Source organism: Geotrypetes seraphini, chromosome 2 (assembly GCF_902459505.1).
Source record: "Geotrypetes seraphini chromosome 2, aGeoSer1.1, whole genome shotgun sequence".
Classification (NCBI taxonomy): Eukaryota; Metazoa; Chordata; class Amphibia; order Gymnophiona; family Dermophiidae; genus Geotrypetes; species Geotrypetes seraphini.
In genome coordinates this window covers 122,193,084-122,218,137 of record NC_047085.1, presented here as the reverse complement: position 1 = coordinate 122,218,137, position 25,054 = coordinate 122,193,084, and the positions used below count along the sequence as shown (strand labels likewise).

Genomic DNA, 25,054 nt, shown 5'->3' with positions numbered 1-25,054 from the left:
CAGGGTGGTATGGAAGGATGGTGCTGATAGAATTGATGTACAGAGAAAGGGGAGAGACATAAGGGGGAAGGATATTGGAGGGAAAGAAAGGGGGCAGATGCTGATTGAAGAGGGGTGGATGGCGAGAGAAAGGGCAGACATTGGATGGTAGTGGGGAGCCTATGCTGGATGGAAGTGCAGATGGGAGAGATAAAGTAGCAAATGCAGGAAGGAAATGGGAGGAGAGAAAGAGGGGAGCAGACGCTGGATGGAAGTGGACAGAGAGAGGAGAAGGTACTAGATGGAAAGGTTGGAGAAAGAGCGTACATGATGGAAGGAGGGGATAAATAAAAGGAGGGCACATGATGGGGAGAAAAGGATTGAGTTAGGGAAACACTGGAGGGGTGAGGAAAGAGGTGGCAAGCTTTAGGTAGACAGTAAAAAAGGTCATTGATGAGAGGGTAGTAAGAACGTAATCTAGACAGATGCCTAAAATAAATTGAAAAGGAAAATGAGGGAAAAAAGGGAAAGGGATTGCAGAGGAAAGGTGTAGGAGAGGGAAGGAGAGGAGAGAGATGCAAGACCAATGGGGGTGAAAGGAGAGATGGAAGGGGGAGGCATACAGTTTCTGGAAGGGGCATAGAAGGAGAGAAGATGCCATATAGGGGAAGAGAGATGGCAGTCAGTGGATGGAAGGAAGAAAGTAACAAGAAGATGAGGAAATCAGAAACCAGAGAAGACAAAGGTAGAACAAAAATTTTCTATTTATTTGTTGCTTTAGGAGACATGTGTCACTGTTTCTGTAGTGTTGCATTGTATGCAGATTCCAGGTTCTTGCTGGTTCAATTTAACCTCTGTCTATGTATTTCTATTTTATCCCCCCTTTTACAAAACTGTGGAGCGTTTCTTAGTGCCAGCTGTGGTGGTAGCAGCTCTGATGCTCAGAATTCTATGAGGGTCAAAGCTGTTACCACCGTGGCTAAAATCCACACTACAGTTTTGTAAAAGAGGGAGGGGTTAATTTGTGATTTCATATTCCATACTAGGCGAAGGTGTTTTCTGTGTTCTGTGTGTTCGAAAGACATGGTTTTTTGTTAGGCTTGACTGCAGGATTGATCTGTACTAGTCTGGCTTGTTTAGTATTACAATGGGTGTATTGATGTACTGCTCACTGCATATGTAAGATGCTGCCTTTTCCTAGGTACTTAAGTGTGACATGTGACTTGTTACTAAAAATCATGTTTTTCGTACAGATGGGGGGGGTGTCAAAAAATGATGGGCCCTGGGTGTCACATATGCTAGGTACGCCACTGGTCCAGACTTAGATGTCCTATCGGAAATGCCTCTCCACGTGTGAAAACTCATGGTTTTCATTTCTAAGAATTCTATTTTGGACTGATAGTCTTGCCTTTGCTCATAAGAATTTTTGGAGCTCTTTTAATAAAGTGTGTTAAATTTTATTGCTTACTGCGCTTTAAGAGAGAACATTAACACGTTGTGAGTGTAAAGACTATGTGCCAACATGCCCACTGCACTTACTACATGAAAAAATGTTCATTACTGCCTGTTATACCTGGTTGCAATTAGAAAGGATGCACCTGTTGCCTCCTCTTTTCAAGTGCCAATCAGTGCACGGTAAGTACCTGACGCCAACTACAGTATGCGTTATGCAATATGCCCATTCTCCACCCATGACCCACATAATTCCTGGCTCGTAATACAACATGAAGTTAAGAGATGAATTAGTGTGTGTTGTCTTTTTACTGCAATAGAAGTTATCAGAAGTTATAGAAACTTCTAAAATTATTACTCCCATCACTATAAAAAACATTCCTCTTCAAATAGTTGACAGTATTAAAATTCTAGGAGTTACATTTGACAGCAAATTAACCTTCCATGAACATATAAGCAATACCATTAAATCTTCATTTTATAGACTTCGTCAAATACGTTCTCTCTCGCAATATCTTTCTTCTAAATCATTAAATATCCTGGTACACTCTCTAATAATTTCCAAAATTGATTATTGCAATGCCCTCTTTCAAGGGATTACACAAAAAGAAATAAGAAGGTTACAAATAATTCAAAACACCGCCATTAAATTAATAACAAAAAAAAAAAAAATTTGATCATGTAACGCCACTTCTCAAAAACGCCCACTGGCTTCCAGTATCGCACAGAATAACATATAAAATATGTCTGCTCACTTTTAAAGCAATGCTTTTTAAAACTCCGGCTTTTATCTATAGAACTCTAATTCCCTATTCCACTAATAGACCATTAAGGTCCAATGAACAACATTTACTTACAGTTCCTTCTCTTAAAATTATAAATACAAGAAGACAATTCATCTTTTCAGTTACAGCACCACAAATATGGAATTCCTTGCCAATCTATTTAAGAAAAGAACATGATATCGATAAATTTAAGATCAACCTAAAAACGTTCCTTTACAAAGACGCTTTCGATTAAGTACTCATAAATAGGAACACAATGATGCATTAATCTTAATTCCCAACCTCATGTTTTGACCCTACCTCTCTTTTTATTGAATTTTGTATTTCTTATCCCTTTTCCCTTTTATTCATGTCTTGTCAAGTATGTATATAGTATATGTTTACTGATTATGGATAATTAATGTTTTAGATTATACGTAATTTTTATTTTTATTTTTTTAATAAGGTAATTTTGTATCCACTCCTATTACTTTGTATTTATGTTCATCGCTTTGAAAATATGACAAAGCGATTACCGTATTTTCGCGGATATAACGCGCACCATTGTAAAACGCGCACAGGGGTATAGCGCGCAGAAATCACGATGATATGTACAAAAACTTTTCTATACCGCGCTCAGGCATATAACGCGCATGCTGCCCGACTCTCCTCTGGCCACCCCGACTCTCCTTTCGCTCTCCCCGACTCTCCTCTGGCCACCCCGACTCTCCTTTCGCCCTCCCCGACTCTCATCTGGTTGCCCCGACTCACCCTGACTTTCGGTGCACTGCCCCGACTCTCCTCTGGTTGCCCCGACTCACCCTGACTTTCGGTGCACTGCCCCGACTCTCCTCTGGTTGCCCCGACTCACCGTTCACCCGCCCTGACTTTCGGTGCACTGCCCCGCCTCTCCGTGCCTGTCCCCCTTGAAGTCCTGACCCCCTTGAAGGTCTGCCTGTCCCCCCTTGAAGTCCTGTCCCCATCCTGAAAGCCTGATGCCCCCCCTCGACGTCCGATTCTTCTCCCCCCTCGGCAGGACCACTCGCACCCCCACCCCGAAGGACCGCCGACTCCCCGACAATATTGGGCCAGGAGGGAGCCCAAATCCTCCTGGCCACGGCGACCCCCTAACCCCACCCCGCACTACATTACGGGCAGGAGGGATCCCAGGCCCTCCTGCCCTCGACGCAAACCCCCCTCCCCCCCAGCCGACCCGCGACCCCCTTGGCCGACCCCCACGACCCCCCCACCCCCCTTCCCCGTACCTTTGGAAGTTGGCCGGACAGACGGGAGCCAAACCCGCCTGTCCGGCAGGCAGCCAACGAAGAAATGAGGCCGGATTGGCCCATCCGTCCTAAAGCTCTGCCTACTGGTGGGGCCTAAGGCGCGTAGGCCAATCAGAATAGGCCCTGGAGCCTTAGGTCCCACCTGGGGGCGCGGCCTGAGACACATGGTCGGGTTTGGCCCATGTGCCTCAGGCCGCGCCCCCAAGTGGGACCTAAGGCTCCAGGGCCTATTCTGATTGGCCCACGCGCCTTAGGCCCCACCAGTAGGCGGAGCTTTAGGACGGATGGGCCAATCCGGCCTCATTCCTTCGTTGGCTGCCTGCCGGACAGGCGGGTTTGGCTCCCGTCTGTCCGGCCAACTTCCAAAGGTACGGGGAAGGGGGGTGGGGGGGTCGTGGGGGTCGGCCAGGGGGGTCGCGGGTCGGCTGGGGGGGCAGTCGGAGGTTCTTGGGGGGGGGGCGGTCGTTGGAGGGAGGGGGGTTTGCGTCGAGGGCAGGAGGGCCTGGGATCCCTCCTGCCCGTAATGTAGTGCGGGGTGGGGTTAGGGGGTCGCCGTGGCCAGAAGGGTTTGGGCTCCCTTCTGGCCCAACTACACAAAGTACGGGGAAGGCGGGTGGGGGTGTCGTGGGGGTCGGCCAGGGGGGTCGCGGGTCGGCTGGGGGATGGGCGGAGGTTCTTGGGGGGGGGCGGTCGTTGGGGGGGAGGGGGTTTGCGTCGAGGGCAGGAGGGCCTGGGATCCCTCCTGCCCGTAATGTAGTGCGGGGTGGGGTTAGGGGGGCGCCGTGGCCAGGAGGGTTTGGGCTCCCTCCTGGCCCGATATTGTTGGGGAGTCGGCGGTCCTTCGGGGTGAGGGTGCGAGTGGTCCTGCCGGGGGGGGGGATGTATCGGACGTCGGGGAGTCGGCCGGGCAAGAGGGCTTGGGCTCCCTCTTGCTCCGATCGTGGATGCGGGTGCGGGTGGGAGCGCGTGCGAGCGGTCGTTCGGGGTGGGGGTGCGAGCGGTCCTGCTGGGGGGGTGAATCGGGCGTCGGGCGGGGTGGGAACTATGTTTAAAAACTTTTGTATACCGCGCTCAGGCATATAACGCGCGAGGGGTGTGCGCGGTACGTAAAATCACGTATAACGCGCGCGTTATATCCGCGAAAATACGGTAATCAAAAATTTAATAAACTTGAAACTTGAAACTTGATCACACTTGTCTGGTAACAGTTACCATGTGCTAATAAATGCATTAACTGCTTTGGTAAAAGAGCCCCTTTATGACTTTTCTACATTGAAGAGGGACAAGTTTTCATTTTCAGTTGTTTGGGGGTTTTTTTAAGTCTAAAAATATTGCTATGATGATTTTAGGAATGAGATAGGCAACCATTGTGGAAATTTCAAATAAAGTCATACTCAAATCTATGTCTCAAACTTTTTTTCTGAAAGAATATTTTCTTTTTGTTTCTGTCACTGCCGTTCATGTTTTTTTTTTTTTCTCCTGTACTCGTAAGAAAAATAAAAATCAAGGAAGATTGCCCTATATGATTTAAAACATTTGCTTTGTAAAAAAAAAAAATTGCCACCACATGCCTTGTATAATAATATATGCACGGTACTGATTGTAGGAGCTGTCCACTTGTCTTGCTACGCAATTGTCACAGCAGCACTATCCCACTCTAATACAAATTGCATAAAATCACTACTATTAGCCTCAATTCAGTCTACAGAGACAATCGCCCTATAGGTGCACCAAAGCTCCCTGACTGGCTGGCTGTCTTTTCATTGTAAACGTCTTCTCATAATACTAATGTCAGCCATATTCTTCTGTTTATATGGCTTCCTAACAGCAAATTTCAAAGTCCTATCCTGCTGGAAAAAGAGGAGCAACACCACTTGCAGAGGAATTGCTGCTAACATCGGCACGTAGAAAATGAATTGTGATTTACTGTGATGAAAGGCAGGGATTCTGGCAGTGATATGCTGCCAATTTCTTGTTAGAGGTCTCTTGCCAGCTCTACTCTACTTGGTGAACCCCTCTCTGATATTGTAAAACAATTCATCACAGGTCTCCAGAGAGCCACTTCCATCTCATTACTGAAAATTGGTGGGTGTGTGGCTAGGAATACCACAGTGGTCTAGTTTAAGCACCGGATAACTGAATTTTTATTTCTTGTGCCTCAGTTCCAATAATTACAGCATATTTCTGGCTATCTGTACTCTTGTTAGTTGAAACTCCACATCTAGCCCCCCTCCTCCCCAGGAGAGCAAGATGCTTAATAAATGTTTCTTATAGCCCTGCTTCCAGTTACCCCATCATTTTGGGTCTCCCAAGAAGTACAAAAATTGTGCTAGTTTTTAACCTAATTGTAAACATTAAAAGGAAAAATCTTTCTGTTTTATGTATTGCCTGAACTTTAGGTAATCAACGAAAAAGTGTAGTCAGTCAAGATGTATGAGGGATCTTCAAAATGTTTCCGCACCTTAATTTACTTATTTTTTTGTACATCACTTTTGTACATAATCATCACCTTGGTTAAAGAAATATGTAGAAACGTATAATCTCTTTGCCTCAATAAGATGTTATGTTTAACCACAGAGTCAATACCACATTCACTCTAGCTTATCCCCAATTTAATGAATGGACTTAAACTTTGCTAGCTGCCGTCAGGCTAGTACTGCTTCAAAAAAGAGTCTGATTTAAAACAGAATTTCACTGTAACAGCATTTCTGATGTTAGCTCATTATGAATAGAAATTTCTCACCTCTGCCCAGGGGAAATTAGAAAGTAGTAGGGAAGAAAAAGTTATAAAAGAAGCTACCTATTGAATTGATGAACCTGGTCATCTTTATTCACCACTGTTCTACTTCATGGCTGTGATAGAAAAAAAATTACCAATAATAGCTTTAATAATAATAAACAAAACACCATGACACAGACTATGAAGGACAACTCTGAAAGGAAAAAGCATAGGATGAAGTTAAGGGGTGATAGCTCAGGAGTAATCTAAGGAAATACTTCTTCGTGGGGAGTGTGTGGCGCAGTGGTTAAAGCCGCAGCCTCAGTACCCTGAGGTTGTGGGTTCAAAATTTGTCACATTTCAGTTACTGAAGACTAATTCCGGGAACTTTATTATTCCAAAGAAATTTCACTAATAACGATGTGGAACATTGGAATAAAAAGGGAAGCATATTCAGCACGTAGTTAATCACAGGAGCGATCATCACTTTGATCGTTTCCAGCCTTCCCCACCATGTGAGCTTGAGAGGCGACCATTTAGAAGTGAGATGTTTAATTGTAACCAATATGTATTCAGAATTATAATCAAGAGTTTCATCCACAATAGGACCAAAGTGTAGCCCTAGGTATTTAATTTTCCTTGAGGACCATTGAAATCCAAGATCTTTTACAGTGGTACAATACTCAGGGCTTAAGAAGCAATGGCAGAGTGTTCTAAAAACAAGGGTTGGGTGATTCAGCGGGACTTATCCAGTAGAAGCAGCTCATACCTAGTCAATATCCAGCATTTCACTAGCATTATCCAGGTGGTGCTGTGGCAATCTATGGCTGGATCCTGTATAGAAGTGGCAGGTAATTGCCAGGATAAAGTTAGGATGACAAAAATGATGCTATTTTATCGCTTTTCCACTTAGATTGCTATGCTTCTTACAATCCAGCACTACACTTGTTCGGGCACTTGTTTTTTCCCTTTAATGCTGTTTGTTGCAAAACCTTATCTACCACAGACCCCTGAGGAAGGTGTGTTGTCCGAAACACGGACCGTGTTGTGTCCCTCGGTTGGCAATAAGGTTAAATATACCACTAGCTGATTCCCCGGCATTGCACGGGTATTTAATTATAGCAATAACACTGTAAATGGATTCAAATAAAGATACTTTATAGTGGTGAATGAAATTATTTTTTTACAGCTTTATAAAAAGTACAATATTCAAATTATAACGTGAAATATTTGACAAAATGAATACAATACAACTAACACAAAACTTGATTATAAACAACATTTTTAGTTTCAACTCCAGGAGCAAGAACATATAAATTCTTGGGTGAACCCACCCTTGAGCAAGCAACATAGAGTTGACCATGGGAAAAACAGGGGGATCTTAAATCCACTCCACAGTATGTAATAGTCTGTCCCTGTGATTTGTTGATTGTGATAGAGAATGCAAGTCTCACTGGAATTTGCAAGCTCTTAAACTGAAAAGGAAGATGTGTTGCAAGTTTCGTTCAAATCGGGCAAGCCGTTTTTGCGTTGGCAGCTTTTTACAATTTTTCCATTGACATGAATGGGTGAAATCAGATTTTCTGTTTGTAGCTCCGCCCACGTGTGCAGGTAGGCCGCGAGACCCCCAGAACATATCACCACAGGTAGTGAGGGATCTGCATACCAAGTTTAGTTCAAATCGGGCAAGCCGTTTTTGCGTTGGCAGATTTTTACATTTTTGCCATTGACATGAATAGGTGAAATCTGATTTTCTGTTTGTAGCTCCACCCACATGTACAGGAGTGCCGCGAGACCCCCAGAACATATCACCCCAGGTAGTGAGGGATCTGCATACCAAGTTTCGTTCAAATAGGGCAAGCTGTTGGTTCGTTGGCAGCTTTTTACATTTTTGCCATTGACATGAATGGGTGAAATCTGATTTTCAGGCTGTAGCTCCGCCCACGTATGCAGGTGGGCCGCAAGACCCCCAGAACATATCACCCCAGGTAGTGAGGGATCTGCATACCATGTTTCGTTCAAATCGGGCAAGATGTTTTTGCGTTGGCAGCTTTTTACAATTTTTCCATTGACATGAATGGGTGAAATCAGATTTTCTGTTTGTAGCTCTGCCCACGTGTGCAGGTAGGCCGCGAGACCCCCAGAACATATCACCACAGGTAGTGAGGGATCTGCATACCAAGTTTAGTTCAAATTGGGCAAGCCGTTTTTGCGTTGGCAGATTTTTACATTTTTGCCATTGACATGAATAGGTGAAATCTGATTTTCTGTTTGTAGCTCCGCCTACGTGTGCAGGTGGGCCGCGAGACCCCCAGAACATATCACCCCAGGTAGTGAGGGATCTGCATACCAAGTTTCGTTCAAATTGGGCAAGCCGTTTTTGCGTTGGCATCTTTTTACATTTTTTCCATTGACATGAATGGGTGAAATCTGATTTTCTGTTTGTAGCTCCGCCCACGTGTGCAGGTGGGCCGCGAGACCCCCAGAACATATCACCCCAGGTAGTGAGGGATCTGCATACCATGTTCTGGGGGTCTCACGGCCCACCTGCACATGTGGGCGGAGCTACAAACAGAAAATCTGATTTCACCCATTCATGTCAATGGAAAAATTGTAAAAAGCTGCCAACGCAAAAACGGCTTGCCCGATTTGAACGAAACTTGCAACACATCTTCCTTTTCAGTTTAAGAGCTTGCAAATTCCAATGAGACTTGCATTCTCTATCACAATCAACAAATCACAGGGACAGACTATTACATACTGTGGAGTGGATTTAAGATCCCCCTGTTTTTCCCATGGTCAACTCTATGTTGCTTGCTCAAGGGTGGGTTCACCCAAGAATTTATATGTTCTTGCTCCTGGAGTTGAAACTAAAAATGTTGTTTATAATCAAGTTTTGTGTTAGTTGTATTGTATTCATTTTGTCAAATATTTCACATTATAATTTGAATATTGTACTTTTTTTAAAGCTGTAAAAAAATAATTTCATTCACCACTATAAAGTATCTTTATTTGAATCCATTTACAGTGTTATTGCTATAATTAAATACCCGTGCAACGCCGGGGCATCAGCTAGTCTATCATATACAAAGAAACCAAATAATGAAAGAAAGACAAAAAGCTTTTCTACTCACTGATGAGCAACTTGATACTATAAGTAGCTAATATTTTTATCTGTCAAATTTAATCATCCTTTTCTTCTGGCTGCTATCGCTTACTAAATATTTAATGTTAAACAGAAGAAAGTCTGAAACAATATTTTGTTTTTCTTGCTAATCCATTCTGGCTCTTTGTTGGCTCAGGTTCGCAGTTCAATTGGGGTGTTTCAGTTGAAATTATTTTAATGAATTCCCATACCTGCTGAGCATTGCTACTCGTATAGCTGTGGTTTAATGTAACTGGACATCATTGTACCTGGAGCACAGAGTAATTACTAATGACTGCATCTTTAACGGTGGAACCACTTCCTAGGGAGCAAGAAATATCTGTAGAAGAAGCTTTAAGAACACATGATAATTCAACACTCCATGCCTAAAAGCTGCCTTTTTGATAAATATTTATAACCTTTTTTGTGCTTGGCTAGATTATTAGATTCTGCTTGGCTAGATTATTAGATTTTTAGCTTTTTTTTTCCTCAACTGTTTTTCTTTCACATTTTTATACTAAAGAGACTTCTAACCTTGCCTAAGTCTATAATACACTAAAAAAAAAACACAATGAAACAAATCTTTCCACTGACTGATCTTCTAGCCAAAAACAGCTCTTTTTCTCTGCTGACTTAAATTCTCTCTCTCACCAACCCAACCTCTGGTCTAAATTTCATAGTCTTCCTGGGCCACCTTATATGTTCCCTCTGAGCTGAGGACATGAGCAATCGCTTATACATTCTAGGAGCGTCGCTCACAAAAAATGCTTGCAAATCTGGAAAATTGTTGTTTTTTAGAACTTGTTGCTCATATGGGAAAAAAAATTAGAACTTGACGCTCATATGAGAAAAACTTTCATTGGACCCAGCCAATTGTTAGAGGAAGCATTGACCACATTAATACTTAGGGACATGCTTACTAAAGTGCACTAAGTATTGCACAGGTTTCAGCATGATAACCATTAGCACTGGCTTATATTATGGCTAAAGTGTTCTAAAATAGCCAATTTGGTAAAAATTCCATATTAAACCCCTAATTCTATAATAGGTCACCTAAAGTTGAGTACAAGTTTTGTGTAAGTATTAGTATTCCATAACTTGCGTGCATATAATTGCTGCAGTTGCACTTGTAAGTGCTAGCCACATACTCAGCATTATTCTATAAGATAGGGGCACAACATGCTTGGCATATAATTGCAAAGGGCATACACATAAGCAGGGCATGGACAGGTCTCACATTTATGCACAAATACCCTGATTCTATAAAAGACACCTAGATTGGTGCACTTAGCCGATCTAGGTCCTAACTTAATTTTCTTAATTGGCGCTGTTAATTGAAAGTGCCATTGAAAAAAACAATTAACTGATTTTAACAAAAAATTAATTTGCTATAGGCACCTAAATCAGTGGTGTCTACACTGAGGGGCCTACATGGAAAGTAGGGGCGGATCCAGGGCAGAGTTTGGGTGTGGAATGTCTTAGGTACATTCATTTAGGCCAAGAAAACCCTGCGCCTATGGATTCAAAGCCCAGTGGTGCCTAAGAATGCTCAGGTGTCTAGTGGTTGATTGACAACTGTTCTAAACAGCGCCTAGGAGTTAGGCACTATTCATAGAATCAGGCCCAAAATGTACATAATACTGTATATTTCATTCTAAAGTGCCATATTTAAGTGTACATAGCAATATGGTGTAAGTTGGTACACCTAAATGCTGATGTGTAAATGCTGACTTATGCTAATAGTCTATAATGGAATTTGGGCGCCCTTATGCCATTACAGAATTAGCATACATCTTGGTATCCTTTATAGAATTGTCCCCCAACTACTTAGCATGAGATGGAGGTGAGGCCTTGGAGGGAAATAAGCAGAGACTGGACATTGCATTTAGTGCAGGGTAAGCAGCTTATTTTGTCAAATGTGTAATTAGTGAGGGAGCACCACATTTGCTCAGAGTTGAATTAAACCACATCACAAGTAAGGAAAAAGACTTCAGCAACCGTATTTAAAGACCTTTTCTTTTGTGATTCATTTCTTTTTCATAGGTCTTCAAAAACCTCTCATTTTTATGACTCTGATGTTTGTGGAAACTTGTACTTAATGAAAAAAAAAACAAATTGTCCTTTTTGGACCATATCACCTATACCTTCCTGCTAAACCAGGAATGTCAGTATTTTTCCTCCTCAGGCTTCTGATTTTCATGATAGGATCAAAAGGTCTGATGCAGAGAAATGATTTCTAAATAAGTTTCAGAATTTGTGCATGTTCTCTGTTAGAAAAGAAGCTTGTGTTTTTTATACTGTACATGCTCCCTGTCAAGTTCCCCACATTGGAAGCAATGTGTTCTTATGAACAAAGAATAGTCATATTGGGTCAGACCAATGGTCCATCTATCCCAGTTTCCTTTTTCCAAAAGTAGCTAATCCAGCTCACAGTACCTGGCAGAAACACAAATAGGAACAACATTCCATGCTAATGATCCAGGGCAAGCAGTGGATTCCCCATGTCTGTCTCAATAGTAGGCTATAGACATTTTCTCCATGAACTTCCCCGAACCTTCTTAAACCCAGCTATGCTAACCACTGTAACAACATCCTCTGGCAACAAGTTCCAGAGTTTAACAAACCATTGCATTATATATACTACCTTCCAGAGTCCTTATATGGGGGCTGTCATGTTGCTGTGACATACGTCTAGAGAATGTGAAGTTAAGCATTAATAATAATAATAACTTTGTTTTTCTGTACCGCCAACACCCAAAAAGTTCTAGGCAGTTCACAAAATAAGAATACTGAACATTCCAGTGATAATACAAAGCACTCCAAAAAGGCACAGTACAATATTCCAATTCTAAAGATACAGTATGAAGACTATGGGCTCCTTTTACAAAGGTGCGCTAGCGTTTTTAGCGCACGCACGGGATTAGCGCGCACTACCTGAAAAACTACCGCCTGCTCAAGAGGAGGCGGCAGCAGCTAGCACGCAGGGCATTTTAGCGCGCGCTATTCTGCATGTTAAGGTCCTAACGCACCTTTGTAGAAGGAGTCCTATGACATAGTCATCAATCAGGTAACAAATTTCTTGAACAAATAGGTCTTAACTAGTTTTCTAAAAGTGCAATAAGATGCAGACTGTTGAATCAGATCGCCTAACCATACTTGAACTTTACCTGCTTGATAAGCCAAAGATTAGTCAAAAAACTTTTTAAAACAGCAATTATTGGGATTAGGAAAAGTAAATAAACCAGTACGCCGAGTAGTACAGTTCAAAATGAGAGAAAAGATAAAATGAAGCTAATCCAAATAACATCTTATAGCAAATACAAGCAAATTTGAAAAGTATTCTTGCTTCCATTGGCAACCAGTGCAGCTGACAATAATAAGGGCTGACATGTTCCTGTTTTATCAATCCAAAAATTAAATGGACTGCTGTATTTTGGATTAGCCTTAATCTTCCTAAAATGGTTTTATAAGTTCCCAGGTAGATTATATTGCAGTAGTCAAGAATAGATAAGATTAATGCTTGAGCTAATAATCTAAAAGAAGTAGGGTCAAAATATTTTTTTAATGGAACGCAATTTCCATAATGCAAAGAAACATTTTTTAACAAGCATATCGGTATGTTCCCCCAGAGTTAAATGGCGGTCTAGTGTAACTCCTAGAATTTTAAGAGAAGAGACTATTGGATATTCTTGTCCTCTTTAATAAAGAGTTGTATCTGTGATTTTATCATTAGGAGTAGCCAGGAAGAATCTGTTTTTTTCGGTGTTTAATTTCAACTTAAATTCAATAATCCATTGTTCAATCCGATTTAGGATAAAAGTGATCTGATTTTTTTATTTCCATAGTAAAAGAAATAACTGGTAACAGTATTGTGATGTCATCATCATAAATGTAAAAAATTACATTTAAGCTTTGTAATAGATCAGCCAAGGAAGCATAAAGGATGTTAAACAAAGTGAGTGATAATGGTGAACCTTAAGATACTCCACAAGGTTTACTCCAAGAACTGAAATACTGACCATTGCTAAAGACTTGATACGATCTTTTTTCCAAGAAGCACCAAAACCAATCTCGGACTTTACCAGAAATTTCCATAGCATCCAAACAACCAAGTAGAATCTCATGGTCCACCAAGTCAAAGGCGCTACTAAGATCAAATTGAAGTATTAGTGCACTAGTGCCTTGGCTGAATAAGGAATGAATATGATAAATCAGAGGCTTGAATCATTTCTGTACTGAAACCTTGTCTAAAACCAGATTGGTGAGCATGAAGAATATGAAATTGTTCTAGATGTTTGACTAATTCTAAGTTAACCAGACCTTCCTAAATAAGAATTATGGGGTCCTTTTACTAAGGCACACTAGCCGTTTTAACGCTCGCTAAATGCTAACGTGTCCATAGATTATAATGGATGCATTAGCATTTAGCGTGCGCTAAAACGGCGAGCGCACCTTAGTAAAAGGACCCCTATGTATTGTGGATTTCTTGAACCTAGCAGTGCTGCGAGTGAGACACAAACCAATAATGAAGCCTTTTTGAGTGAAACGACAGACTCTGTTGGGAGCTAAGTGTTTCTGTTTTCACAACAATTTTATTGTGCTTTACTAGCACTGTCAAGTGGTTCTTCAAGTATTTTTCTTAAAATATGAACAGAAAAAAATAGGTGAAAGTGAGATTGTTGAGGACCAGTGATAATATTCATGACCACATTAAAGACATCAAGTCTTACCCCCAGTCTGGATGTTCGAGGTCCTTTTCTTCACGTATTCTTTATATATATATACCCTAACTGACTGGGGGTCCCCCAAGACAGGTTTAAGAACCACTGATATAGGCAGTAACGGTTCACCTGCTAAGCACATATTAATCAGTTAGCAAGCAGCAATGTAGTAAGAGATTAGCAAAGGACATGCCCACTCTCTGCCCCTAGATCTGCCCCAGCACTAAAAAAAAAAAAATAAATGTTATTTATTTTTTGTACAAGGGTAGCACATGCACTACCTAAAATTACCTCAGGACACCTCATAGTCTTTCAGTATTTTCTCTTTATTCTGTATGCCACCCTCTCACCCACCCATCCATCTTCATTTAAATTTACTCACCTTCTGAACCACTTTGTACATTTTGACAAAGTGGTCGCACATCAAGAAAAGTTAGTCTATAAGGTGCCACCTGCCTTTTTGTATTACCTGTGATGTTACCAAAGCAGAAGACAGGGCATATAAAGGTAGGACTTGACACAGAAGTGAAAGCTGATTGGCAGAAAAGACAGTAAGCAGGTGGAATTTAACCCCAAAGTGCAAGCTGATTGGCTGATTCAACTTGTAAAATTGAGAAAATTAGGTTTGATAAAAGCTATGCAGCATACTATTTATTTATTTAATTTTCTATACCGTTCTCCCATGGAAGCTCAGAACGGTTTATATGAATTTATTCAGGTACTCCAGCATTTTTGTCTGTCTATCCTTGCGGGCTCCCAATCTATCTAATGTTCCTGGGGCAATGGGGAAGGGGGGATTAAGTGACTTGCCCATTGTCTCAAGGAGCAGCATGGATTAGAACCCATAACCTCAGGGTGCTGAGATTGCAGCTTTAACCACTGTGCCTACTAAGATTAAAACTGCTAATGGTATTTTTTCATGGGCAATTTTCAGAGGTAGTTTATTCTTATAGTTTTACTTTGATAACTAATGTAAAATCTAGGTGTAAATACATCCACAGACTTTCTACCTGTGCAGTTTTGAAATTTGCCCTAATAATGCCTTTTTACAAATGATTGCTTTCCTTAGGAAAACCTCTCTTTGAAAGCTGTCCTCCTTCTCTACATGGAATAAAGGAAGGAGATAAGCTGGCATGTGTGTTGCAAACTAACGGCTCCTTTTACTAAGGTGCGCTAGCGGTTTTAGTGCACACTACAATGCCATATGCGCTAAACGCTAACGCCTCCAAAGAGCTTGCGTTAGTATTTTTCATTTAGCAAGTGGTTAGCATGTACTAATCTTTAGAGTGCGCTAAAAACGCTAGAGCACCTAAGAAAAAGGAGCCCTAAGATACATACATGGATATCATATATAATCCTACTATGTTTAATTTGCATTCTCTGAACCTTGAAAATATGCTGTTTAAAAATGTCATGGGAATTTTAAAGGGCATTATGTACAAAGCATAAAAGCAATGCAGAATCTCTGAAATGATATATTTGTTCGAAGTGTTTGGCAATAGCCCTTTGACATTTAGGTATAAATTTTAAAACCGGGCTCTGATTAAATGTATTCTTTCTATGTATTATTCCACACAATATAATAGTATTTGTTTATTAGATTTCTATCAAAACTTTAAAAATTGTATGAATTTTTAGAAGGCATCAATAAATATTGTTTAATATAGTTAGTGCCTCTTGAGGCATCTTTTTATTTAAAATTCCCTTGCAAATGTCTTGTTAAGATACAGGACCTTGAATATGTTTTTTGGGATCCCATTCAATTGCAACAATTTTTGTTAGCTCGTGAACAGAAGTGAGTTCTTTAATTTCTTTTTATTATAATGATTCAATGTTGAGAAAATGGTAGGATGTCAGAGTCCCATATAGTAGGGAATGATTAGGATTCATATGAATTCAACCCATTTCTTTGTTTTCCTTTAAAATTATGGTAGAAAAATGCAAATGTGTCTCCCCAATATTGTGGGCTTGAAAAGGATTGTTTTGTATTACATAAGTGTTTTAAAAATTTTGTATAAGAAACCTTTTTCTTTGATATCATCTGATATTGTTAAGCATTAAATTTATAAATTAAAAAAATATATATATATAGTTAGTGCCAAGTCATGAAATGTCAAGGGATTTTCTGAGGTTTCAGTAGACTAAGTATGGTGAACTCTGTGTATTTTTACAGGATACATTGTCATGTTCCTCGTGGCCAGCATCACCAGGTTTGAGGTGGGAGAAAAGGTGGTGTGACCTACGGCTAATCCCACTCCTTCATTCCCGATTGTCACAATACCAACCAGGAACAGATTTGTGCAGGTAAACATAAATAAAATGTCATGATTCTTATAGAAACAAACTAAAAATATGCATTATGTTTTGATCTGAAATGACCTAATTTTCTATTTGGTTAAACAGTTTGAACTAAATGGATGTGTTCCTCTGAAAAATCTGATTTTTTTTTTTTTTTTTTTTACCTTACTTGGTTTGTCTCCGAGTAAAGTTGATGGAAGAAGCAAAGCTCCTTCTTATAGTGTTGCACCATTATAATTGTGTCATAGTGGAGTGCTTTTCAGCACCAGTCAGAAATGAAGGGTGACAGCATCTGATGTTACATGCTGCTGCTGGGACCAACTGCTTAACAAGGTACTACAGTAGAGTCACATGGCCATTTGGCACACGGACAGTGGTGTGCCCTAAGGGGCGTGCCACAAGGGCCATCACTGGTCCCTCGGGGGATCTTAGGAGCTTGAAGGAGCCAAGAGGAGATATTTGGAGACTGGAGACTGACATACAATTTATTATATGATAATGGTGAAATGAAAGGGAAAAACCAAAGGAACCAGTATACCAAACCTGTTGGCTCAATGAACAAACATTCAATCTAAATCCCTGATAACACCTACGGGTAATTTGTCTATTTCAGGGGCCTCATTAAGTGAGGATGGACGATCTACCCCCTTCCCTCCCCCCCATGTACTCCTCTGTGCCCACCTGAGAAAGGTCCCTTACAGGTTACAGATCAGGTAGATAGAGTATCTGCGGATTTAAATGGATCCTTTCAGGGATAACCTAGCTCCACTAGAAATTTTCAAGTAGCTGTAACTTGTCCAAATTTTTCAAAAAAATTAATACAGCCTCAAGACATTACCTTGAAAGATATTTGGCAAGTGGTTGTTAGGACTGAAGAAAGCATAAAGACTACTATACTACAGTTCTGTGCTTTTTGCTCAACAAACAGTGGAGAAATTTCATGAAGCTGATTCTAAAATTGCCCAAGTGGATAGCAGACTATCTCAGATTTCTTCAAATTTGCCTAATTATCAATTGGTTTCCTCAGCTTTTGTTAAAGATAATCTGATTATACATAGGCAATTAGAATTTCTTTTTTTTTAATCTTTATTAAATTTTCAAACTACCATAGGGCAAACAAATAATTACAATATACATAAGTTTACACGAAATGCACATTAAACTTATTTACATTAATGCACAACTATTTCCCCCACCCCCCACCAAATAATCAGAAAAAGTACATACCTACAAGAAACCCTCCATATATTCTCCAAATGAAATTCCAATGCAAAACCCTCCAGTCTCCCACCCACTCTGGCTGTGTATGCTTAAGGGTCAATAAAATAAAATCAGTTATCATTACTTACAGAACTTAGTCAATGGTTCCCAAACATCCATTTCTTATACCGTCCCTGTTGTACGGCCATCAAACTTTCCATTTGAAAAGTATAACAGAGAAATTCCCACCAGAAAGTGTAATTTAATCTATCACAGTTCTTCCATTTCCTCAAAATAAGTTGTAAGGCAACTTCTGTCATTATAAAGAGAAGTTTATTATTTCGAGCAGATATTTGGCTTTTAGCCCTCATTAAATTACCAAATAGGATGGTATCGTACGTCAATGCCACTGGATTTTCTAATATATTGTTCGCTTGATCCCAAATAGATCTCCAATTTGAGGTGACCATGATATTTGTCGGTGAGGATGATTTCCAGTCAATTTATGGGCCATCTATGAGAAATATTAGGTCCAGTGTGTTTCTAGATGAGTGAATGGGAGAGGTGACTTGTTAAGTGAGACCCAGATCTGACAGTGTTTTGATGAAATTTCAAGGGGTGCCCATGACTTCTGGGTAGTCCTCAAAGTTGATGTCTTCTAGGGCTATGATTTGTTTATGGTTTATGGACAGGTTGCTTATAATGGCTAGTATTCATCGAGAGCAGACATAGGGGAGGAGGGTGCTCTGTAGACTAGTATGATCGTGATTTTTTTGTCATGGCCTATTGAGAAAATGAGGCATTCTAGGTCTGATAGTGTTATGGATTGTATTTGGCATGGATTTAACTTGGACTTGGCGATCACTGCCACTCCTCCCCCTCTCTTGTTGGGGTGGGAGCATGCTAGTGCTTGGAAGCCTTGAGGGCATAACGCACCCAAGATGACTCCATCATTGTCTTTGAGCCATGTTTCCGTAACTAGTAGGAGGTCCCAGTGATGGCATCTGTGAGGACGAGGTCTTTGCTGTTTACGGATCTGGCATTCACTAGGGCTGCTGTGACTTTGTGTGCAATGGGGGTGTACGTGTCAGTCTTGATCTTTATGAGGTTGTGGGTATTGATTGTTTTGAGCTTTGCTCAGTAGCAGCTTCTTAGGTCTCCATATTGGCCCTGGCCAGTGATAATGGCCATATGGTATGCCATCAAGGGAAGTATGAATATGATGGCTAGAAGGGGGCACGGTGTATTGGTTTGATTGTGAGTATCACAGTCGAGTCTGGGAATGATTTTGGGCTGGTCCTCCTTGGGCCAAAGAGGGCTGCACAAATGGCCCTTGACTGAGATTCACTTGCTTGGCAAACTTTTATAGGGCTGAAGAACATAAGAACATAAGCAGTACCTCTGCTGGGTCAGACCAGAGGTCCATCATGCCCAGCAGTCTGCTCACGTGGCAGCCCATCAGGTCCAGGACCTGTATAGTAATCCTCTATCTATACCCTTCTATCCCCTTTTCCTTCAGGAAATTATCTAATCCTTTCTTGAACCCCAATACTGTACTCTGTCCTATCACACTCTTTGGAAGCTCATTCCAGGTGTCCACCACCCTTTGGGTGAAGAAGAACTTCCTAGCATTGGTTCAAAATCTGTCCCCTCCACTGTTCCCTCTAAGCTGAGCAGGTGTCCTCCAGCTGCATTGCTACCACTACGGGGTGGAATATTTTCAGTCGCTAAGGACAGGTATGTTCCCTGGAGTCCTGCAGAACTTGCCTGTCTCTCACAATTGAAAATGTGACAGTAAAACAACACCCTCTGTTGGTGAGACTGTGGGTGGAGGACTCCTGCTCAGCTTAGAGGGAACAGTGGTCCCCTCTTAATTTTTCTAAATGCCCTCTCATTCTTGTAGTTCTTGAAAGTTTGACAAATCTGTCCCTCTCCACTTTCTCTATGCCTTTCATGATCTTGTAATTCTCTATCATGTCCTCTCTAAATCTCTACTTTTCCAGGGAAAAGAGCCCCAGTTTCTCCAATCTTTCAGCGTATGAAAGGTTTTCCATACCTTTTATCAATCGTGTCGCTTTCTTCTGAACCTTCTTGAGTATCGCCATATCCTTCTTAAGGTACGGCGATCAATATTGGACGAAGTACTCCAGATGCGGGTGCACCATCGCCCAATACAACGGCAGGATAACTTCTTTCATTCTGGTTGTAATACCTTTCTTGATTATACCTAGCATTCTATTTGCCTTCTTTGCGGCCGCTGCGCACTGTGCCAACGGCTTCATTGTCTTGTCCACGGTTACCCCCAAGTCCCTTTCTTGGGGACTCTTACCCAATAACAGCCCTCCCATCGTATAGCTGTACTTTGGGTTTCTGTTTCCTACATGCAAGACTTTACATTTCTCTACATTGAACTTCAACTGCCATCTCGTCGCCCACTCCCCTAGTTTGTTCAGGTCCCTTTGTAAATCTTCGCAGTCCTCTTTAGTCCTAGCCCCACTAAATAGTTTGGTGTCATCTGCAAATTTTATTACTTCGCACTTCATCCCTGTTTCTAGATCATTTATAAATACATTGAACAGCAGAGGTCTGAGCACCGACCCCTGCAGAACACCACTCATGACTAAACTAAACCTTAGATTTGTATACCGCACCATCTACACAATCGTGGAGCTCGGCACAGTTTACAGGAATTGGGATGAGAAAGGAACTCCAAGGAAAGGATGAAGATCGGAGGAAAGAAGAATGTTTAGAGGACTAGGATATCAAAGAAGGAGGGAGTGTTACATTTTTGAGAAAAGCCAGGTTTTCAGATGTTTACGGAAAAGTTGGAGAAAACTCAGGTTCCGAAGAGGGGAGTTAAGGTTGTTCCAAAGCTCGGTGAATCTGAAGGGGAGGGAAGTCCCTAGCTTTCCTGGATGGGAAATGCCTTTTAATGAGGGGAAGGATAGTTTCAATTTTTGGGTAGGTCTGGTGGTATTAGGATTTGAGGAGTTCCAAAAAAGTGGAATAAAGGGAGGAAGGATGCCGTGAAGGATCTTGAAAGTTAGGCAGATGCATTTGAAGTGGACTCTGTAAATTATCAGAAGCCAGTGTAGCTTGGACAGGAACGGTGAGACGTGATCAAATTTACTTTTTGCAAAGATAAGCTTAGCCGCGACATTCTCAATCCGTTGGAGTCTGTGAAGGTTTTTCTTCGTTAGGCTTATGAAGATAGAATTGCAATAATCCAGTCTGGAGAGGATGATGGATTGGACAAGGACGGCAAAATGCTTTTGATGGAAACAGGATCTTACTTTCCTCCAGTCCGAGTAGTGGCCCTTCACTCCTACCCTCTGCTTCCTGCCAACCAATTCTTCATCTATCTTTGTATATCTCCTTCCACCCCATGGTTTTTCAGTTTCCGAAGTAGGCATTCATGGGGTACCTTGTCAAAGGCTTTTTGGAAATCTAAGTATACAATGTCTATGGGGTCCCCTTTGTCCATCCATTTGTTAATTTCTTCGAAGAAGTGCAATAAGTTCGTTAGGTATGATCTTCCCTTGCAGAAGCCATGTTGGCTTGTTATCATAAGTTTATTCCTTTCTAGATGCTCATTGATGCTGTCTTTTATCAGTGCTTCTGCCATTTTCCCCGGAACCGAGGTCAGACTTACCAGTCTGTAGTTCCTCGGGTCACCTCTTGATTCCTTTTTAAAGATGGGCGTAACATTGGCTATCTTCCAATACTCTGGGATCATGCCTGTTTTCAGGGATAGATTACAAACTTGCTGTAGTAGTTCCGCTATTTCCTCCTTTAGTTCTTTCAGTACCCTAGGGTGGATTCCGTCTGGGCTTGGGGATTTGTCAGTTTTTAATTTTTCTATCTGCTTGTGTACGTCTTCAAGGCTTACCTCCATGGGTGTTAATTTTTCTGCTTGGTCTCCTTTGAAGATTTGTTCAAGTTCTGGTACGTTGGATGTGTCCTCTTTTGTAAATACTGACGAAAATAACATGTTTAGTCTTTCCGCGACTTCTTTCTCCTCCTTCACCACTCCTTTCCTATCTCCGTCATCCAGTGGTCCCATCTCCTCCCTAGCTGGCTGCTTCCCTTTAACATTTATGAAGAACGGTTTGAAATTTTGTGCTTCCCTGGCTAGCCTCTCTTCGTATTCTCTTTTTGCTTTTCTAACCACGAGGTGACATTCTTTTTGATGCTTCCTGTGCTCTTTCCAGTTCTCCTCAGTTTTGTCCTTTTTCCATTTCTTGAATGGATTCTTATCTCCTATCATTTTCTTCACTTCTTTAGTTATCCACGCTGGGTCTTTTGTTCGGTTCTTTTTGCACCCTTTCTGAATCTAGGGATATACAGATTTTGTGCCTCGCTCACCATGTCCTTGAATAAAGACCAGGCTTGCTCTACAGTCTGCCATTTCTTTGAGCTGTTCCTAAGTTTCTTCCTTACCATTACCCTCATCGCCTCGTAGTTTCCTTTCTTGAAGTTAAAAGTTATCGCTGTGGTTCTCTTTCCCTTCGGTATTCCTACTTCATCTTTGAACTTGATCATATTCTGATCTCTGTTTCCCAATGGTCCCACTACTTCCACTTCCTTTGCAGGTCCGCTTAGCTCATTAAGGATTAGCAATGTGAGCTCTGAGGAAGAAGCAGAGAGATGGAGCAGAGAGATGGAGTCTCGGAGCATTGAGGGGGACGACTGGCCTCCCTTCCCTTCACTGTGCTGAAGAAGGTGACTGTATGCTGGAACAGGTGCCCCTAAGGGCTGAAGAGGAAAGCACTGTGAGCTCCGGGGAAGAAGGGGTGGAGCTTCCCACCAAAGAAGATCAAGCCGAGAGATGGAGTCTCACTGTGCTGAAGAGTGAAGTTGAACCGCTAAAGCCCCAAGCCCTTTAAAGGGCTGAAATGAAGCAAGGCAGGCTCCGAGGAAGAAGGGGGTAGGGTTTCATGCTGAAGAAAATGAAAAGAAGCTGTTCTTGGAACAGTGAGGGAGACAACTGGCCTCCCTTCCCCTCACTGTGTAGGAAGAAGCTGGTTTCACACCGAATCAAAGCCCTTTGAAGGGCTGGAGGTAGAAATGGCTGCTCAGGAAAGAAGGGGGCGGGGCTTCCCACTGAAGAAAATGAAGAGAAGCTGTTCTTGGAGCAGTGAGGGGGACAACTGGCCTCCCTTCCCCTCACTTTGCAGGAAGAAGTTGGTCTCACGCCAAATCAAAGCCCTACGACGCAAGGAGTTTCTGAAATTAAAAGATAGAGTTATATCTCTAGGGGAAATTTTTTCCTTCAGTTTCCTTGCAAATGTGTAAGAATTTTGCAATATAATAGATATATTTACTTTGATCCTTCTCAGCTAGAAAGATTGTTCATTGAAAAAGAAGTTTCTGTAGTGGGTAGGGGGGTTAAAGATGTAAAAAATGAAAAGTAATTTTTCAGTACATATAGCTGACAGGGTCCATTTCTAGGTATATTAATAATTTGCTAATTAATTTCTTGCTTCTTTCGGTTGATGTGGACTATGTATCTCATTACTTTATTTCATTTGAAATATGTAATTAAAAAATGATAAATTTTAAAAAAACTTATTTATAAATGATCTGGATTTTGGAACAACAAGTGAGGTGATTAAATTTGCAGATGGTACCAAACTATTCAAAGTTGTTAAAACGCATGCAGATTGTGAAAAATTGTGGCAGACCTTAGGAAATTGGAAGACTGGGCATCCAAGTGGCAGATGAAATTTAATGTGGACAAATGCAAAGTGATACACATTGGGAAGAATAACCTCATGCTAGGGTCCACTTTGGGGGTTAGCACCCAAGAAAAGGATCTGGGTGTCATTGTAGACAACATGATGAAACCTTTTGCCCAATGTTTCAAGTTTCTTTATTTTTGATATACAGTTTATCATGCAGGTATCTAAACGGTTAACAATAAAATAGAATATAAAAAGTAAAAAAGTAAAATCATATCTAAGGCTAAGAGGAGGGAAGCACTTACGCACTGATGTACATGATACAAAAAGGCCAAATAAGTAAACAAGATGCTAGGAATTATTTAAAAAGGGATGGTTAACAAGATTAAGAATGTTCAAATGCCTCTGTATTACTCCATGGTGCGACCTCACTTGGAGTATTTCATTTAATTCTGGTCTCCTTATCTCAAGAAAGATATAGCGGCACAAGAAGAGGTTCAAAGAAGAACGACTAAGATGATAAAGGGGATGGAACTCCTCTCGTATGAAGAAAGACTGAAAAGATTAGGGTTCTTTAGATTGGAAAAGAGATGGTTAAGGGGAGATATGATTGAAGTCTACAAAATCCTGAGTGGAGTAGAACGGGTACAAGTGGATTGATTTTTCACTCCGTCAAAAATTGCAAAGACTAGGGGATACGCGATGAAGTTACAGGGAAATACTTTTAAAACTAATAAGAGGAAATATTTTTTCACTCAGTTAAGCTCTGGAATGTATCGCCAGAGGTTGTGGTAAGAACGGATAGCATAACTGGTTTTAAAAAAGGTTTGGACAATTTCCTGGATGAAAAGTCCATAGTCTGTTACTGAGAAAGACATGGGGGAAGCCACTGCTTGCTATGTATCAGTAGCTACTCTTTGGGTTTTGGCCAGGTACTAGTGAACTGGATTGACCACCGTGAGAACGGGCTACTGGGCTTGATGGACCATTGGTCTGACCCAGTTAGGCTATTCTTATGTTCTTATGTTTATGGTTCATTGTGTTTGACATTCTTGTTGCAATTTGCAATACAGTAATGTGGTTTGAGAATCTGATTCGGACTGAAAGAAAAACATAACACTTCAATTAATTTAGTAAAGAATAAGAGCAATAGGGAGGTAATTAAGAGAGCAGAAAATTTCCACACAGAAAAATTCTATAGGCATGCTATCTATTTATCAGCCCAGAAGGACACACCATTCACTGTCCCTACAGGCAATCTTATCCATCAGAAGCTTGTAGATATGTGTAAGTTTTAAGATAACAAAAACAGATATCACCCTATTTCCATTTTTATTTGTTTTATTTCTATATATAACCTTTATAAGTGGACTAACAAGGCTACCACACCATTTTACTCAAAAGCTTCCTTGAACTTTCAATAAAACATTTCTAGATGGAGAGAGATTTGCAACATTTTCCATAAGGAGGGTACAGTGAAGAAGAAATAACTATGCTGCAATAGATTATAAAAGTGTCTGCAACACAGGGGCAATCTAAGCATTATTCATTAAGGAACCTCCAATTAGGGATATGAGGAGTAGCTAAAGCAAACACATAAGTTTGTGGGCCAGTATAAAGAGTTTTATGAGTCAAAGCTAAAACCCTGAATATAATACTATACTAAATGCTATAGGAAGCCACTGATGTTGAAAAAGCTGTAAGGTTACTTGCATGGATTTCCATGTGTGATATAAAACGCGAATGGCTGTATTGTGAAAAGTATAATGATTCATTCATATGGGATATTCCCAGATAAACCAATAAAAC

The 25,054-nt window shown here is 41.1% G+C and overlaps 1 protein-coding gene across 10 annotated transcripts in view; it reads left to right on the top strand.

Annotated features, from left to right (window-relative positions):
• Nucleotides 1-25,054, top strand: part of SNTG1 (syntrophin gamma 1) — a 1,000,749-nt gene that overhangs the window by 706,575 nt on the left and 269,120 nt on the right. For all 10 annotated transcript variants that reach the window (XM_033934198.1, XM_033934202.1, XM_033934200.1 and 7 more), the window contains one exon: nucleotides 16,240-16,370. In XM_033934198.1, the coding sequence (XP_033790089.1) occupies nucleotides 16,240-16,370 (131 nt within the window). The remainder of the gene's footprint in view (nucleotides 1-16,239; nucleotides 16,371-25,054) is intronic.